This window comes from Cataglyphis hispanica, chromosome 7, assembly GCF_021464435.1.
Source record: "Cataglyphis hispanica isolate Lineage 1 chromosome 7, ULB_Chis1_1.0, whole genome shotgun sequence".
NCBI classification, from domain to species: domain Eukaryota; kingdom Metazoa; phylum Arthropoda; class Insecta; order Hymenoptera; family Formicidae; genus Cataglyphis; species Cataglyphis hispanica.
Window position 1 is genome coordinate 6,332,033 of NC_065960.1, and position 19,842 is coordinate 6,351,874.

Sequence of the window (19,842 nt, forward strand, 5' to 3'; positions counted from 1 at the left end):
TTAGTTACGATAATATATTTCTAAAGACATCTTATCTTATTTTAAAGAACAAAAATGCAACTCTGAAGAAATAGACGTAATAAATAACGAAGATAAATCACTATTTTGTATTAACACACGTGCCGGCAACAAAACTGCGCATTTTGTAAACTAACAATGGAATGTCAATTATAATAATTTTCGCGGAGAAAACTAATTTTAGATTTAATCTTCCGCATTTCAATTATTAAAAAAATGTATTGTTATATTAAAAATTATTAATAAACAATGATTCATTTCAAATTTTCCTTAAAGAAAACTATATTTGCATATCAAAAAAAATTTCAAATGAACAAAATTGATATATTATGCAAATTGAAATTTGTCCAATTAAAATTGAGATAAAAATGAAAAGACTACTACTTTCTCTGCATTTGCGTTACTTCGAGATAGAGGAAGATCTCGCGATAAGGTGTCTCGTGCTCACGAATTAATCCGTATCGCGGACATAAGACAAAATAGCACGGAGCCTGTCAATTACGGTCGGATTAGCAGCACACGAGGGGGATCTCTCTGCCCCCTCCCTTTCCGCATATAGAATCCGCGTACTCAGTGTCCCTTGCACGCTTCGCCACCTCGTGCACACATAATCTGCCACGGCCTTTGAAACGCTATATAAAGTGACAAAGCTGGCTCGCTCCGGTATCTCGCTTCGACTTTAAACTCGCGTTTTCCGGCCGCGTCGCGCAATTCAAAAAGAACCCAGGCAGCTTTTGTCACAATTCTATCGACAGCCAATCGACCCAGAGAGGCAGCACGAGGTGATTAAGCGACGAGACTTAAAGGACGCTGCCAGCAGTATCGCGCGCTTCATTCCCGAGAATGTCACTTCAAGTCGCGCATCGCCGAGGCGTTGTTGAATTGATGTATCGGCAATCCTAATCCGGATTGATTTCACACCGTCGAGAAGTGCCATAGCACATTAAATACATCGTATCCATATATTTCTTCCCAAGACTCAGGTATGTATAACTTTCCTGTTTGTCACACGTAAGATTAAAACCGCATTTTGGGGTGTGAGAAACACGTGTAAAGAGCCAAACGGTCAGTTTTCAGATGTCGAGAAGATGGGAGATAAAAACTAGGTCGACGAGCGACTCTATCCGCATATACACACAGATATTATAGATGCTTGTCATGTATCATTCGAGCGACATTCTGATAGATTAATAAATTATTAAGAATTAATTTAATAAAACTTTTTAATTGATTTTAGATTTAAAAAATATGAAAAAAAGAAAACTGACTCAAAAAGCAAATAATTAATAGAAATGAAAGTAAAAATGATTGAAAATTATTACAAATATTATAATATAATAATATAATATTTTACTGTAGGAATATCTAATATATCGTCAAACATATGTATTTAATATGTACTTTGGCACAAAAATAATAAACTTGTCTCGACTTGTTAGTAAACATACAACTTTTCGAGATCTTCAAGCTGTCGCGTATAACAATACCGTATGTAACCGTCACCGTAACCGCGTAATTACATCCAATTATTATGCACAGTAATCAACCAAGTTTCGAATCTATCTATAATAATAAGCGTAAAGAAATTATAGAGTTATACAATAATTGTTTTGTTTCAAAACAGAGACATAGAAAAGAGTCATACACATAAGTATTTAAATAGCTTATATAAACGTGAAGAAATTATGTGAAACAGATATCGACTTAAAATTCCTTGATGTAAGCAGGATACACATTTGGTGAAATAGTAATTTTATTAACTTGGTAATTGACCCCTGTATAGTTCCCCTTGTCACGTCATAATCGCAAAGCTAATGGCAAATTAGGAACAGCTGATCGCATCGGATGAACCGCGATTTATACCGACTACAATATCAGTAAACGCGAATCAGTAACGGCGAACATTGAAGAAAACGAAACTGACGGACTAATTTATTATTTAGCACAGACGATGTGCTGCACGTAAAAAATGCCAGAAGCAAAAAATAGAGCTATTATAGAACATTTTTTTCCGAGATATTTCCCAGAACTAATTATACACTATTTACTTAAAACAAGGAACATCAACAAAACTTACACTAGCATAATAAATAATAGAGCAATAATTATCAAAGTTTACAAAATATCATGTTTTTTTGCTTGAAGTTATTTTCAAATATTTCATATTAGTATTAAATATTATAGTATAGTATTAAATATTATATTAATTATTCATTTTGCATTATTTTTTTGCAAAATATTCGACTAAATAATACAAAATAAAAATAAATTTTAAATAAAATGAGTAATACATCGCGATAATCGATATTATTATTGAAACAAGAAAGGTAACGTTACAATGTATGTTAAAATAAGTATTAGTAAATTAACATTTATGTTTGAAATTTAATTCGACGAGTTTTTCACAAACCTATTAACCGATAATAATAAATACTATTCGATCTGTAATTAAGCGGATAAGAAAAATTAAATTGTTTCTCAAATAAAGATAAAAAAGAAATTACTATATGATAAATTTTAATAATAGATATTTTGATCCCATTTTGGGTCATCTTCAGTGCACTGTAATACAAATTATTATACAAACAATAAATATATATCTCGTACAAAACATTTTTACTATTGAATTGTTTCTCTACAGAAAGTAATGGCGAATTATTTATCTGGTTGCAGAAAGAAAAAACATACATAATGAAGCAATACATCTTGTTACTATGCATCATAGCAGTTTTTCAAGATTCTAAAGCATTACGAAAAGGATCTACGGACTACGAAGGTTTGTTATAATTCATATTTTATAAAATAATTGTTATCTAAATTAAATCCCAAAGATTTTGAATAAATATTAAAATCATGAGTGATTTTCAGTTAGTGTATATTGTAAATGGATGTGTAGAAACGTGCTTAAGATTTCATATTTTTCTAATTTTTTTTCACGATTACATTAATATTTAATTAATAGGCAAGTGCGCCACAAATTCTAAATATATAATAAACACAAAGAAAGAAAGAATTATGAACATTATGTGTGAAATTTGTCTTAAGAAATTAAAAAAAAAAAAGAGCAGATTATTTTCTTAATGCTTAAATCAAACTTGCGCAAAAAATGATAAAACACTGATAAAATGACAATCATACAAAGTTCACTTTTTATTAATCATTGTCAATATATAAACCGATAACTTTGAAATTTTTTCACGTCGATGTTCCACTAGATAATAAGTTATTTATATGTTCATAAAAATTAATCAAAATATTGAAATGCACTTTGTATAAAATAGCTTTTGTTAATACAAGATTGTTCTCAACGAATTTTGTCAAAAATGCATAAATATTTTATTTCTTAAATTTTCCTCTGATATTTTAGAGAATCAATATTCAAATAAAATAAATGTTTAAAGTCCGTTCAAAATTTTTACTTATTACCATTAATTTTGGTTGCGTAAATCATTGTATATGTATCACAGATAAGATTACAATCTTAAAAAGTAAATCTCACTTGTAAGATATTGTTTGTTCAACCGTTATTAATACACAGCCAAGGCTAAAAATATTTTACCCTAATGATCCTGTGAGATATTTTCTTTGATGCTTCTTTTTTGAGTTTTGGTTGCTTACGAATATCACGATCAACCGATTAGTATTAGTCTTCGCAACGAGGCGAAACTTTGATCTCTCATCAGATATGTCCTTCTGGATGAAGTCTGGCCAAGCGACCCTACACAAGATCCTGACACACCAAAACAACGAGAACCGTGCCAAGAATGTGATCATCTTTATCGGGGACGGCATGGGTTTGTCCACCATCACGTCTGGTCGAATCTACGTAGGTCAGCTCAATGGTCAGACCGGTGAGGAATATCAACTCGAGTTCGAAAAGTTCCCCAACACCGGTTTCGCCAAGGTAGATATTTAAATTGCATCGATCATTCTTTTAATCTCGAGCTCATGAGACGATATTTGAAAATCCTGTCACGTTAAGCCGTTTAATTCCGTCGCCGCGTTTGATAAGGACATGCCACGTTTATCCGTGTCGAGAAAATATAAGAAACGCGGTGTTCGCATTACAATTATTTCTCATTTCTAATTACTCACTAATAATAAATGTGAAAGTTTTATATCAATTTATCTCATGCATTAACATCAACGATGTGATTAATACATTTTATCTTACCGGAAATGATAATGTAATGTTGATTTTAATATATCGATAAAAGATTGTACTTTGAAAATTTCAACAGATTAATTGTCAATAATATCGAAACATAATAATATCGAGACACAATAATAATGAGACGTAAAATCTGCTTACTTAAACGTTACATTATTGATTATCAGAACCACATTAAATAATAAATATAAATATAGTTCGCATAATTGTCTCATGATTATTATGCATTTGTAGACTTATAATGTGGATAAACAAGTGCCTGATTCCGCTGGAACAGCTACTGCAATATTTTCCGGTGTAAAAACTCGATATCACGTTATCGGATTGGATGGCAGAGCCGATAGCAAAAAATGCGATAAGAAGATCAATGAAATTAGCAAACTATCCACCATAGCCAATTGGGCACAACAATCCGGCATGGATACAGGTGAGAACTTTGATTCTGACTACAACATTTTATTAATCCTAAAAGATCTTAAAACTTATATTTTACATAAATGATTTCTTAAAACATTTTGCAATTTATGCAAATAAATTTTGCTCATGCTTTCAATTTGCTTATAAATTTTAATTCTTTATATATTATGTAATATATATTATATAATAACAAATACTTATAAATATAATAACTGCATTGAGAGTACTTTAATGAAAGCTAATTTAATGGCACAATGCTAATGAAAGCTTAAGATAATAATTCGATTAAAAAGTTACGACATAGCGTAAAAATACCATTTTCTATATCTCTGTTAATTTAAAATTATTTATAAAGTTATAAGGAATTAGTTTTAAATGAGAGACTTATAATTTAATATATATTTGTTTAAGTTAAAAACAACTCTATTGAGAAAGAAAATATCTAATAGAGTTAATTGAGAATTAATTAAAAGTTATCACTCAGTGATAACAGACCTGTCCTTCGATTGCCATTTAAAACTTTAATCGACCGACGAATAAAATAGAAAATTCTATATCATATGCTATAATGCAATCAGGCCTTGACATAAATTTGCACTTGAGATTTAAATATCTCAAAAATTCTTAGGACTGAAAAAACAGATTTAAATTTTTCTTATATCGTCGATTATTGTCAGTTAATTAAATATTTGACTCAGCACGATATATATATATATATATATATATATATATATATATATATACATATATATTTTGCGAGATAGTAAATCTATCAAACATTTCTTTTTTTCATGATACGCAATAAGCTTACGTGATAAAATTAAATTTTATATATGATTATACAGAAACACACATAAATTTAATAATATACATATATTAACAATATTTTGTCAAAATTGTAATAAATTTTTCTGTATCAATACACACGTACATAATGTTTATATTATATCATGTTTTAGACACAGTAAATTTATACGGTCGTTTGATAATATGTATTTTATATTTAATTACAATTTACATTATACAAACAAATTCAAATCGGAATATTATTAATGATTCCAAATTAATTTAATAGTAAAAATATAATTTACATTTTTTATATTAAAATTTGGAGATTTAGTGAGTTAAAAACATTATTTTTTTATTTTTTTATTTAATGATTTATTTTTCAAATGAAAGCTTAAAAATTCATTTCAAAAATGCCACATTTAATATGAAAAAATTTTGATCTTTTTAGTGATTATTAGACATTTTTAAAATTTCCTTTTGAATATGAATATTTTACCCACATAGTGTACGAATATGGTATCAATTCTGTAGAGAACACATGTCACGCGTGATCGGCTATTCCATTAGCGTAAGGTTGGTACTGAATGGATCTTGTTGAAGTTATATACAGTGAAAGTCTTCTCAATAAACGAAAAGGTCATGTGCCGACCTTCTATCTTGTCGAGGACAATCGGTCGCCCATGACTGATTTCTACTTTGGTGAAATAATGAAAGTTTTTTATGACAATCTGATTCGCCGATTAGTCTATATAACACGTTTATTTCTCATTGCACCTTGGCACCTCGCCAATAGCTATTTTATGCAAATATATATAAATTAGTATTAAATATCTTTTACAGACAATAAACGTAATAAAACATACACATTTTTAAATATATATTATATATTTTCTTTTATTCTCTCTTTATTGTAATGTTAAAAACTTTATTATTAATATTCAAAATAATTAATTTTAAATTTAATAATTTTTAGAAGTAATCTCTTAATATATCAAACCTAAATAAGTCATTTTTAAATTAATAAAATTTTAATTTTGCTTTCTGCTATCATTATTACTATAATAAAAAAATTTTTTAGATAATTCATATTTGATTGCTTAACAGGATTTGTTACCACCACTCGTATCACCCACGCTACTCCCGCGGGACTTTACGCGCATACTAATCATCGTGACTGGGAGTGCGATACCCTCGTACCAACGAAACAGCAAAATTGTATCAAAGATATCGCCAGACAACTTATTGAGGATGAACCGGGAAATCAATTTAAGGTAATTTATCGTATCCGCATTTTTGCATGCGTATAAATCAAAATATAATCTCAAAGTTAACAGATTTATAGTAAATTGAATCTTACATATCTAAAAATTTTGAATTAAAATTATAATTGATTATAAAATAAATAATGATATATAAATATATCACAATTTTGTCTATTTCATATTTTGAACTTGAAATAATCTAAAATCGTGCGATTTGCATCTAATATTGCCGATATCTTTTAAAGGTTATTATGGGTGGCGGTGCGCAATACTTGGGCATGAACGTGGAACCAATTGATTTCAATTCTTGTGTGCGATCCGATGGTAGAAATTTAATAAAAGAATGGCAAGCAAATCATGCCAAAGGAAGAGTCGTCAACAATACGCAAGACCTCATGTCTATCGACATCAACGACACGTCGCACATCCTTGGCGTTTTTTCGCCTAATCACATGCCCTACCATGCTGTAAAAAGCGCCGAGACTCCTTCGCTAGTAAATATGACGACGCAAGCAATAAAATTGCTGAAGAAGAACAAAAATGGATTCTTGCTAATGGTCAGTAATCGTCACTGAACGACAGTGAATATTTATATCAAACACAAGTTAGATTACGACGCGAAACCGAGCATTATAAGAACAACGCTCGATAAATATTAAAATGTCATTAATAAGATAAAAACGTTAATCGAGACTATACACTAAAAATTTGATGAATTGATGATGATGCGATTCTTATTCGTAAATTACACGATGATGAGCATTTTCGCATAATAAGCTCCTAAATACACGTTCTTAGGGTTTCGTCTTCTCGGATGTTTGTCGAGGTCGTATTACTTGAACGCATTATTCCATGCGTAATTTGAGAGCGGTGCAATCTTTGCCTAAGTTTAAAATTTTAGAAGATCATAATTCCGAACTTGAATATTAACAGAATTAATATAGAAAAAAAATTAATGCTTTTTTTTCTTTAACAATTTTTTTACATGATTTTCTAGGTTGAGAGCGGCAAGATCGATATAGCTCATCATAGCAATTGGGCGCAACTAGCACTGCGCGAACTGTACGAACTTGAAGAAGCGGTCAAGGCAGCTCTTCGATTAGTAAACTTGGAAGAGACATTAATCATTGTCACAGCTGATCATTCACATTCGTTCACATTAAATGGATATCCTGTAAGAGGCAACGACATTCTCGGTTTTGCCAACAAGACTGATCAACAACCTTATGAAACGCTCTCTTATGCTAATGGTCCTGGATTCTTTTATCATCGGAGAAACGATAGCAATAACGTTAATGAGACGTGGAGAAACATCGCTGAGGATCCGACTCGATCGAATGATCCTTTTTATATGCATTTTGCTGGCAAATACCTTAAGGATGAAAGTCATGGCGGGGAAGATGTCGGAGTTTATGCTATCGGTAAGAAAAACAATTTTTTTCTTAACAAAGTTTTCATTCGCTAACAATAAGATTTCTATATTGTTAAAAGTTATACCATATTTTTAAAACAGTTTACTTGTTATTTACTTTTCTTGTTATTAACAGTTTACTAGTTATTTTTTTTTTAAGGAAGCAGTTTTATTCTATAGCTAAAAAATAAAAAAAGGCTTTGCGTCATTTCATGAATATAAATTTTGATTTTCTCTATGCAACATGCTACGTTTTAATTGTTCGGATCAATAAAATTAACTTGAGTAAAATAAAATAGCAATTATTCATTTTTATGAATAATTTTAAAACAATCTTGGATAAATAATCCAATAATAAAATAATAAAATAATAAAATCTTTACAGGTCCTTACGCGCACTTGTTCCGAGGTACTTTTGAGCAGAATTACATTGCTCACGCCGTGGCATACGCGGCTTGCTTTAAAGATTGGCCGTCTCATTGCGACAACGCTTATCGCCATCGTTATTTTTACGGTGTCAATGAACTAAGCAGGTTCAATTCGGCAGCACAAAATATTATACCGTTTATAATTCTGATAATCTTTTCCTTAATAATGGTTATATGACTCGGATAAAAAACGATAATACATTTTATTTAAATGATAATACATTTTTTTAGCCAAAATGAATGATTATACCACTGCAAATGATTATATCACTGCGAAAAAAAAATCATTTTGATAAATTAGTACAAATTATATTTATTTTACGGATCTTTTTCTTGCACCTACCGAAGAATATTTTAACTGTAAATTTTATTAATAACGCGACGTTTGTGCTTTTTTTGAAACACAAATGTATAACATTTTGATAAGCTAAACTAATAATGAGTCGCAATCGCGAATATCGTATACGATGTTTTCATAATTTACCTCGCTTATTTCTCGTAGATGTAATTATATTATGATGTAATCATATTATGAGGATATATTAATTTTCTAATAATTTTATTTATTGTGATAATATTTAAGGTGTAAAGAATGATTTGATTGAATGATGCAGATTACGAGTAACGCGATAATTATTTGTAAGACAATATTAGTTTCACGCAAAAATACCATTTAATACTATAAGAGAATCTTTGGAAGAAATTTTTAATAATTTTGTACAGTTTACTTTTACGAAAAGATATATAGATAATATGATATAGATGTATAAATAATATGATATGTATAGATGAAATTATATAAAATAAAGAACAAATATAATAAAAAAATTATAAATATTGTTTTCTAAAATGTAAAAAAATAGTATACTTTAACACGTTACTTCTATAAAATAAATACAAATCAATGTAAATATTAGTACATTATAAAAATATATATTATGTTTTAAATTGATAAAACAACTTTTGACCTAGATGCTTTAATTATAACTATGCAATTATACATAAATTATTACTGAAATAAAGTTCCTTATTATGTCATTTTGTAAATATTTTATGGTGTAATAATTACATAACAGTACACAATATCTTATCTTAGTTATTCTATAAATAATAATATAATTTAGCTAGAAATAGAAACACTATATAATTTGATAACAAAAAATATTTTTATATTACCACATACATATTGAAATTGACAATTTGCCAACTTTAGTTATTATATTACATATTTTTTTATTAAATTTTGCAGACATTGATTTATTCAAGCCATGATGAAAAATTTATAGATAAATAAATTTAAAATATCCGAAAAATATTTATGTTGAATTAAATATAAAAGAAATTCGAGAAAAGAGATCTTACATAAATCTATTTATGATTTTCCTTTAATAATAGTGAGATAATAATTTTTGTAGATAAGTGGTGCCGCATCATCGCTAACGAAGTTTCTATCGGGTTTGATCGAAGCAAATGGATTTCTTCTTGGCTCCAGAATTGTCTCCACATCAATAATCGATTTTATTCTGATTATTTCTCGAGGAATTTCATGTTTCGTGTAAGACGTCACGCAAACGGGAACTTTTGTTTTGCAGAATTCCTTTATTGTCTCTGACCACGTATCTCTACCTTCAAATCCAGTTTCCCGATAAAGACCCGGATTAAAAAGACATACTAGATGCGGTTTTATAAATTGTTTAGAATGACAAAAATTGTGATAGAATTTTCCGGGATGAAATGAAACATTCACTCGTCGACCGAATGATTTGCAAGTCAAACAAATCTTCACAGCGGTCAAAAGATCTAATGGCACTGCTGGTAATCTCAATTCCGGGCCAATAAATATTAATCTGAGATGCTTTAAATTCGGAAGAAGATGTAGAAAGAGTTTTTCCCACACGTGCAAATTTATGCACTCGAACTGAAACTCGGCGCCTATCACGTGGACCACAAAGGTATCGATAGTTTCCCAATCCTGACAAGAAATTTGCATGGAATACAGAGCTGTCAATGGAATAGTCGATATATGAGAAAGACTACAATATGTGTAACAATCCATGTTGCAATAATATGTTGAACGATTGTAAAGTTGTGCCATTAACGAGTCAAAATTATCTGGTAGATAAAGCGGACTATTTTGAAAAGTATTCGGAATCTCGGGATCCACGTGACCATTTCTATACTGCATAAATAACACTCTTCGAAACACTTGCAAGTCTCGACACCATTTTTCATGTTTATCATCATGATTCTCGCAGAATAACTCGATTTCGCACGTCGGACAGTATCTCAGAGTCTTCGAAAAATAACGGCAGCTGCAACAAACGCGAGGATAAAGAAGAATCTCTTTCTCCCAGAGGTCGAGAGGTCTTTTCAAACGGCATTCCACAATCTCGATAAGTTTTAACCGATAAACGCGATAATTGTCCGCGGTGAGATCCGGCAAGAATGACAAGCCTTCTTCGTTCGTGCAAACTTCGGTAAGAACTTTGCACAGTTCGCGATGTTTCAGCCACCCTTGCTTCTTGTGTTTAACGGTGCAGTAAGAAACCATATTGCAAGATTCGCAGACTTCCTCCGATCGTTCCATGCAGATCAAGCACAGGTTCGACACAAAGACAAAACGTGGCCAGAAATTTAGCTCGACGGCGTCCTCCTCTTCATCGCTATCATCCGGCGATCGATGCTGCATCGAGTGTACAAGTGGCAATTTCAAACGTTGATAAACATCAATTGCATCTTCAAGAATAGAAAAATCTCCTTCTCTTTTTTTCATTTCCTCTTTTTCAGCGGAATTCAATTTTTCCGATATTTTACTCTCGCAGATTTTCTGAGTAACGTCCGCAAACTTTTTTGAATTTTTTTTTCTCCGACCCATCTCGTCAAAGAATCTAAAATAATTAAATGGAATAAGAAACGTGAATTCTAAAACATTTTTATGAGAAAAATATTAATTTGTTTTAATTAAATAAATAATTGTAATTTTATTAAGTTAAATTCATATAATAACAATACTTCAAAACATACGAAATAAAATGAAGACTTGTAATTTAAAATAATTTCATTTGTTCAAAAGCTGCTGTGTATTACATAATGTACTGTATAAATACGAGTATTTCAGTATACGTAACGGTTCAGTATACGTAACGCAGACACGATTGATTACATAAGCGCATCTCGCCAAAGAATATGTATATGGATTATCGTTTTAGAATACAGTAACATGGAAATCACGTGCGCGCATTCTGTAATTGACACAAATCGCAATCGCTAATAATTAAATCCGACCGCGACAAACTTTACTTGCGTTTGACTTATTCTATTTCTATTAAAAAAAAAAAAGCAATTATCTCCCAATTTAGCATGTCACATGTTACATTATTAATTACAAAAAATTTATTTGCAATCTTAAAATATTAACATTATTATTTTAAAAACATATATATTTAAAAAAATTAAATTAAATTAATGTCTATATAATTAAATATTGTTAAAAATTTGAGTACTTACCTCAACAAATTCTTCAAAAAAATATTTTTTATTCTTTATTTATCCTTAATTAAAAATTCTTATATACACACAACACGCGAAAAATATTGTATTAAAAATGATATCACTATACAATATATTGCTCCAAAATTATTTTAATCTCGATAAATTCTCTCGTGATTTAGAGCGATTTAACGTTATATTAATTTTATGACGATTAAAAATCAACCTTCGACGCCTCGACTGTTCAAGGCGTTGTGCGGTATTGTCAATGTGAGTACGTAACGGGCACTATGCCTAGTCTTGCCCAGACATAAAGTATTTCAAGCACTGAACAGTGGCAATGGGATTCAAAGATAGTAGATAGACGGATAGTCAAACTCAAGTGACGATTCTCTCGAGTTTTTTTCTCGAAAAGGCCATATTTTGAAGCAACTGATACGTCAACTAATACATCATAAGTAATAAAATAATTCTAACATAATATTTGTAAGTATAATACGTTTTATACAATTATATTTACGCAATTAATATAAATATTAAAGTTTATTTAGTAAATATATATATATATATATATATATATATATATATATATATATATATTTATTTTAATTTAACTATTAATTATACACATAATAATATTGTGTCGATTGATATATATAATAGATGTGCGCGCCCTACGTCTACAAATTATTATTAGAAATAATATTTTATAACGAGATAAATATATTCAATGCAAAATTTATTGTTAATAGTCGCGAAACACATATTGCGCAAATAATCGGTATAAGAAAATAATATGTGTGAACAAGATAACTTGGCTATACCGGTAGTAAAATATTTTTAAATTTTTGGCACATTATTTTTGAGTGTAATAAATTTCTGTCGCAACTTTATAAACTTTGGTTATCCGTTACAGCTAATACAAAATTTTATATTACCACAGAATTTTTATTTTTATTTTCTCCTCTCTTTGAAAATTAATAAAAAATGCAATAGCAACTCACCAATCGCAGTAACGTTTTAGTAGATGTAAAAACATGATGAGAAGTAGATGTAAAAGCCTTGAATTTTGACATACCTAAAAACACAGATACATATATTTTTAATTTTATTATCTATTATATATATTTAACAATATAATTTCTAATTTAATATTATTTTTATATTATAATTTTATATAATTTTATATATATATGTATATATATATATATATATATATATATATTTTAAAATTTAATTATTAATTATATATAATAATATTTTTATATATAGTATTAATTTTACATTTAACTTTATTATACATATATTTAAAAATTTTAAATTATTAAATACTTATTCTTATTAAAAATTTTAAATATTTTTTTCTTTTTCCATAACTTTATCTATTTATAATAACATTAATAATATAGAAAAAATATATATTCAAATATCTTTTATGTAATTCAATTTACAGAATCGCAAACGCCGACGCAAGATATTTGTTTTATTTCCTGAAATATGTAAAACATTTTTTATTTCTTTATATAAGAGTAATAAATAAAATATTCGTTGTTTAAAGAGAGAACATTCTATATTAAATTGTAGAAAGAAAGAGATAAATAGAGAGGAGGAGAGGGGGGGAGAGAGAAAAAGAGAGTAAGAGAAGGAAAGAGAGAGAAAGAGAGAAAGAAAGAGAGAGAAAGAAAGAGAGAGAAGGAGAGAGAGAGAGAGAAGGAGAGAAGGAGAGAGAGAGAGAGAAGGAGAGAGAAAGAGAGAGAGAGAACACGCGTGTGTCTCTCTCTCTTTTTGTCTCTGTGTAGTAATTACTATTCTGTTTATCATATATTATATAGCCTTCTCAACTATTAAATCTCAATTACATAAATTTGGCTTATATTGCTCTCAATCTCTGATTTTATACTCGCTTTATCTCATATAACGTATAATTCATAATGTACGCACCTGCGAACGAAATCGCACATCGTTCATCCACAATTTACGTTACAATATTCGCATTATTACACTCGACCGTATTTGCCTGATTTATCGCAATGTTTGTTTCATCAAAAACATTGTACTTGAGCACATTGACACGAATTTACACAACAAAAAACAGAAAAAGGTACTGTATGAAACGAGAGCGGTTGTGACGAGTAAACGGACGCGCAACGGTTGCAACTTCGAATATCGCAAGCGACGTGACGTCACAGTGACGTTCGATAGTCTCGAAACTCGAAGCCTCGAAGCTGCCTCAGCTGCCTGTGATACGCGATGATTCACACACATAAATGCGATAGTATTGCGCTGCGCGTAAATACTGATGCGGTTATTGAAGGGTTAGAGGGAACACGAAGGACTATTTTTGAGGAATACATGTGACTAATCCTGAAAATTACATATCTTGCACGCGGAAGCCGCGCTTATTATCGGCCGATGGACCCGAACGCGAAAAAAGACCGCTGCATATTCGAGGTACGTGGCACATTTTAAGGTTATTTCGGCCGGGCTGTCAAATACTCTTGAAGGGGCAAGAAAATTCGCTTTTTTGCTTTAAAAATTATTTAATAAGGATTATTTCAAAAATATGATATGCATTTATGCTTAGAACGTATGTGCGTTTGTACGATATAATCGCAATTTTATTGTGAAGGTTATAGTATTTTGAAGGTTGAAAAATGGACTTCGTTTCAATATGTATGATGGAAATAAATTAAAATATTTTATTTAAAGAAATTTTTTAGGAATTTGTAAAAAAAATATGAAAAATTGAATCTTGAAGAAACTTTAAGATTATAGTATGGCAAGTGTCAATTTAGAGAATACGAAATAAGATATAATAATTTAGAGATTATTATATACATTTTAAAATATTTCAGATATCTGATAAAATGTGGTGATGGAAATTTCGCATTGGTCGAATTTATTTTGCATTTTGCAAAATATTGTAATATTTCTTAAAAACTAATTACGTTTTTATTAATCATTTTATTTATATACATTTTGTTTTTATATCATTTTATTTACATACATTTTGTTTATATATCTGTTTTAAAGCATAATCATAATTGTTATCTATTTTTCTCATGATGAAATATAAAATTGTAATAAGATTTATATACATATATTGAGCAAGAATTTTTTATGCAAATGATTATGATTATCAATCAATCAATATAAATTTATGCAAAGCATATTTGGGTATAAAGATAATATGATATACTCTTTACTTTTTACATATATATATTAAACTTTAATGATGAGTCATGTGTAACACATACATACATACATATCATACTATGATCTATAATAAAAGATCATTATATTATATAGATTATCATCATTATTAATTTTTTAATTATTACATTTCAATTATTTTTTATTATTTCTATATAATTTAAAATTTATAAAAATTATCAGCAAGATTTTTAATAAATAGATAGAATTATTATAAAAGTAATAGAATAATTAAATTTTATTATTCATAACTGTTTTGTTATCAATTGACGAATTCATATATGATTTATAAAAATTGTTTAATACGAGTACATTATTATAAAACCTTTACACAAATATCGGGATGTATTATGGCTAAAAAACGGAATTTTTCTGTGATATTAAATTATTTATAGTATTAAATCGATGTACTATAATATAAGTTTGTGTACAGCATTGATATCTATACAATTTGTTTCTGAGTAGTAGCATACATATACAAGATTCCATAATACGACCAAATAAAAAAAAGGAAAAGAAAAGGAAAGAAACAGCTTGCTGCAAAATTAACACCATCTAATGGATCTAAATTAGAATGGATCTAAATTAGAATTAGCTCTAGAACAGAGCCAAGAGAACGAAACATATCTGTCGTTTATACAACGGTCTAGTTAAATACTCACGTTATCAGCAGCGTTAGACTAATAATACTATCAATATCATAGAAAAAAAATCGATTTTTTACAAATTCTGATAATTGATACAAATGTTATAAAACAATCATATTAATTTTTGTAATCTTATTTATAATATTAATTACTATTTACACACATAACATTTCAATAATTCTTCATTTTATTTTCGAAGAAGTCTCTTAATATAATATATATTAATTTTTTTGTATAAATATTAATTTTTATTAATAGTAAATTAAAATTCATAAAAGCGGGACGATTTTATTTTTGATTGTAGGATTCGCCGGTGATTTACAAAAAGAAAGCTAACGAGGATGAGCCATGCGAGAATACAAGAAGATTACTATGAATACAATAAAATCCGTCATAGAAAACTACGAAAGAGTAGTGCACCGTTAAATAAAATGGTAGGATTGGGCAGTGACGAGCTATTCGTTTCGAATATCGCCGATATCAACAACATGGAATTGGAGATCAGTTCCGAGGATGAAAGTGATGACAGCGAAAACGGCGATATACAACGATTGATACCATCGGTAGTGAACAGCGATAGCATCATTTACAGTAGTGGAAAAAGGGACAGTCAAAGAGGCGAGGTGAAGAATGCAGACGACGAAAGCGTTTGGTCTATATCCATCCAAATGTTCATACCCTTTCTACTTGCCGGTTTCGGTATGGTCGCTGCTAGTTTGCTGCTAGATGTAGTACAGGTATTGAAAAAAATATCTCTGAAATTATTATAAATATATAATAAGTTATACACACACATATATTAACTTCATTTCATAACTTCATATATATTTTTCAATAATGTTAAAACAAAATATAAAATACAATATTAATAATCTACAGTTTATTAAAAGTTCTTTTATTTTATTTCTACCAAGAATTAAGGATGAATTTATGGGCTGATTTAATATGAATCAAAGAATAACTAATTTGATTTTTCATAAATATCATATTAAATTTTAGCATTGGCCAGTATATCAGGTTGTATCTGAGGTGTACATATTAGTTCCTGCGTTATTGGGCCTAAAAGGAAACCTGGAGATGACATTAGCCTCCAGATTATCAACCCAGGCTAATCTAGGTCAAATGGATACAAAGAAACAGCAATGGACATTAATTGTCGGAAATTTGGCTTTAATTCAATGTCAGGCTATGGTGGTGGGTCTGCTGGCATCTTTAGCCGCCGTGATTCTTGGTTGGGTCCCGGAAGCTCACTTCGACATCCACCATGGACTTTTACTGTGCGCCAGTGCCTTGGTCACTGCTTCTGTAGCCAGTTTCCTGCTAGGTCTTGTGATGGTTGCAGTCATACTATTGTCGCGGCAAATGAACATCAATCCCGACAATGTCGCTACCCCGATCGCGGCCTCCTTAGGAGATCTAACTACTTTAGCACTTTTATCCTGGATTGCTTCTTTGTTATATAACGCAATAGGTATATAAATAATAAATCAATTTATCTTCTCTTACTTTTATTATACTCGAATATTCCTTGAATATTATAAGGAACATATATAATTTTCTTCAGGTTACGCTCCATGGATAGCTCCAATGCTAATAGCATTTTGTGTATTTGTGACTCCTGTGTGGGGTTATATAGCAGCCAGAAATCCATTTACTAAAGAAGTATTGGATTACGGCTGGACTCCTGTGATATCTGCAATGTTAATAAGCAGGTGATTTTTCATATGCGCTTTCGCATGCGCATTTGACATAAAAATTCAAGAGACGAACGCGCAATTCAATGAATAACATTGATTTCAGTCTCGGTGGACTAATCTTGGATTACACCATATCGAGTTACAAAGGTATAGCGGTTTTTCAATTAGTAATTAATGGCGTTGGAGGGAACTTAGCCGCCGTCCAGGCCAGTAGAATATCGACGTCCCTGCACAAAGACTGTCACACGGGTGTTCAAAGAACTCTCAATGTTTGCATCAGTCCGTTTCACGCATTTTTTACAAAAGGTAAGTTTTTTATAAAGATCCATATAAGATTCAAGTGTTGTGAGTTACAATAAGGAATTTTTGTTATAGGAGGGCACGCGAGAACGGCTAGGGTGTTATTAATGATGGTAATACCAGGGCACTTGATCTTTAGTTATACCATTAGTTACCTTCAGGCAGGACATACCTCATTTACACCTATATTTATTACGATATATTTAATCGCTGCAATGTTGCAGGTACAATAAATTCAAATCTGTATAAACTGTGATATATAAAAACTGTTTTATAGTTATATAAAACAGTTATATATATATATATGTGTGTGTGTGTGTGTGTGTGTGTGTGTGTGTGTGTGTGTGTGTGTGTGTGTGTGTGTGTGTGTGTGTGTGTAAATAAATGTTTCATTTTATTTCTCTAGGTTATTCTATTGTTATATATCGCACAATTGATGGTCGTTTGGATGTGGACGAGGGGTATGGATCCGGATAGTTCTGCGATACCATATCTAACGGCAGTTGGCGATCTTATAGGAACTGCGCTTCTTGGAATTGCTTTTCATATCCTTTATGCCATAGGCGACGGCGATTCCGATGTAGGAGATTGATCGGTCCAAATATTATATAATGTTTTGAAAGAAATATTCTTCATAATATTTCAGGTTATAATCTTCGAAAGTATTCTTCAAAAGACCACAATGGAAAGTTTGACTTAAATTCGTAGAGTTCGCGACGGGTGGCACCGATTGATTCAAGATTATCAGTGACATTTTCATTACTGTGAGTTTTGTTTTTTCAAAACAAAATATATTTTACTCTCAAACTATTCGGCATCTCTTTATGTAGAAAGAGTATGTTAAAAGTACAAATTAAATTAAGCATATATTTAGTAAAGATATACTGGATGCGAAAAAAAAATTAATAATGAAGATCACAGTATTATGATCAGTTGGAAATAAGTACACATATATTATTATTTTATGCCATATTTTGTTTGAGGGTAAAATGCCATAAGGAATTATTTTTTTAAGATTGATTAATTAAGTCATAAAATAACTATACAATTGAATTATAATAATTTGATTTGATTGTATAAAGTATAGATATATACAGAGATGTAAATCTACATATTCATTTACAAATAAATGAAAATTTCGTACTGTTTTTTTATATTACTTGTACGAAATCATATTTATCTTACATCATATTACATTTGATACAATGTTGAAATGAATTTGGGACATTTAAAATTTTTGAGATTTTTTCAATACTCACTGCATTTTATAAAACTCTTGCCAAAAAAAAACTTTTTAGAATATTTATTCTACAAACGTTATATTCACAAATGTTCAATAGAAATAATGCAAGAAATAAATTTATTTTATATCTAATAATTCTTTCTTACACATGGTTGAATAGTGTGTAATTTCTGTTTCACTTTTTTTATTGATAAATATAAAAAAAGTGTTACAATGTTTTGTATTAGAAAATTCATTTTTGTGGTATTTAATATTATCTCAAAGCATCATGTATATGTATATATGATAGTTATATATAAATATATCGAATTTTTTTTCTTTTTTTTCTTGTTATTGCAAAGAAGAGGAATCACTATGTATAAATGAATTCTTTTGTTATAGAATTATTATATATTCTAATTAAATAATGTTAGATTTTAAATGATATTTATTCATCATTTGAATTTGCCATGAAATTGAGAGAAAATTCTAATATATAGAATTAACATATAGAATATTTTGCAATATATTATTAATAATATTTTATTGGTATACAGTATATTACACAAATAAAAAGGAGTTCATTTTTAAAAGTTATTGCTATAGAAAGATTAAGTAATAAAACTTTATTAAATTTACTTTTTAGTGCCTAAAATGCGTATGGACTATAGAAATCCGAAATAACAATGAAAACATATATATATATATATATATATATATATATATATATATATATCACAATGTACAATATATAAATAATAGATTTTAACATAATTTG

The 19,842-nt window shown here is 29.3% G+C and overlaps 3 protein-coding genes across 4 annotated transcripts; 2 read left to right on the forward strand and 1 right to left on the reverse strand.

Annotated features, from left to right (window-relative positions):
* The first annotated feature begins 572 nt into the window (after nucleotides 1–572).
* LOC126850822 (alkaline phosphatase 4) lies at nucleotides 573–9,323 on the forward strand. 2 transcript variants are annotated; one of them, XM_050594186.1, is made up of 8 exons: nucleotides 573–1,001; nucleotides 2,692–2,794; nucleotides 3,722–3,922; nucleotides 4,424–4,616; nucleotides 6,500–6,666; nucleotides 6,903–7,214; nucleotides 7,655–8,078; nucleotides 8,454–9,323. In XM_050594186.1, exons 3-8 carry the CDS (start codon nucleotides 3,809–3,811, stop codon nucleotides 8,672–8,674), a joined length of 1,431 nt encoding a protein of 476 aa, XP_050450143.1. In that variant the 5' UTR covers nucleotides 573–1,001; nucleotides 2,692–2,794; nucleotides 3,722–3,808; the 3' UTR covers nucleotides 8,675–9,323. The 2 variants fall into 2 exon arrangements, with proteins under 2 accessions (XP_050450143.1, XP_050450142.1); XM_050594185.1 differs by having other exon boundaries at nucleotides 574–1,001; nucleotides 3,702–3,922; nucleotides 8,454–9,322.
* Nucleotides 9,324–9,651: 328 nt separating this feature from the next.
* On the reverse strand, nucleotides 9,652–12,238 carry LOC126850831 (uncharacterized). The gene is made up of 2 exons (XM_050594203.1): nucleotides 12,004–12,238; nucleotides 9,652–11,384 (listed from the first exon to the last, which is right to left on the reverse strand). Exon 2 carries the CDS (start codon nucleotides 11,369–11,371, stop codon nucleotides 9,869–9,871), a length of 1,503 nt encoding a protein of 500 aa, XP_050450160.1. The 5' UTR covers nucleotides 11,372–11,384; nucleotides 12,004–12,238; the 3' UTR covers nucleotides 9,652–9,868.
* A 1,975-nt stretch (nucleotides 12,239–14,213) lies between these two features.
* LOC126850826 (solute carrier family 41 member 1-like) lies at nucleotides 14,214–19,026 on the forward strand. Its single transcript, XM_050594191.1, has 7 exons — nucleotides 14,214–14,436; nucleotides 16,150–16,582; nucleotides 16,845–17,316; nucleotides 17,410–17,557; nucleotides 17,646–17,848; nucleotides 17,918–18,066; nucleotides 18,249–19,026. The coding sequence occupies exons 2-7, from the start codon at nucleotides 16,187–16,189 to the stop codon at nucleotides 18,432–18,434; spliced, it is 1,554 nt and encodes a 517-aa protein (XP_050450148.1). The 5' UTR covers nucleotides 14,214–14,436; nucleotides 16,150–16,186; the 3' UTR covers nucleotides 18,435–19,026.
* The last annotated feature ends 816 nt before the right edge of the window (nucleotides 19,027–19,842 follow it).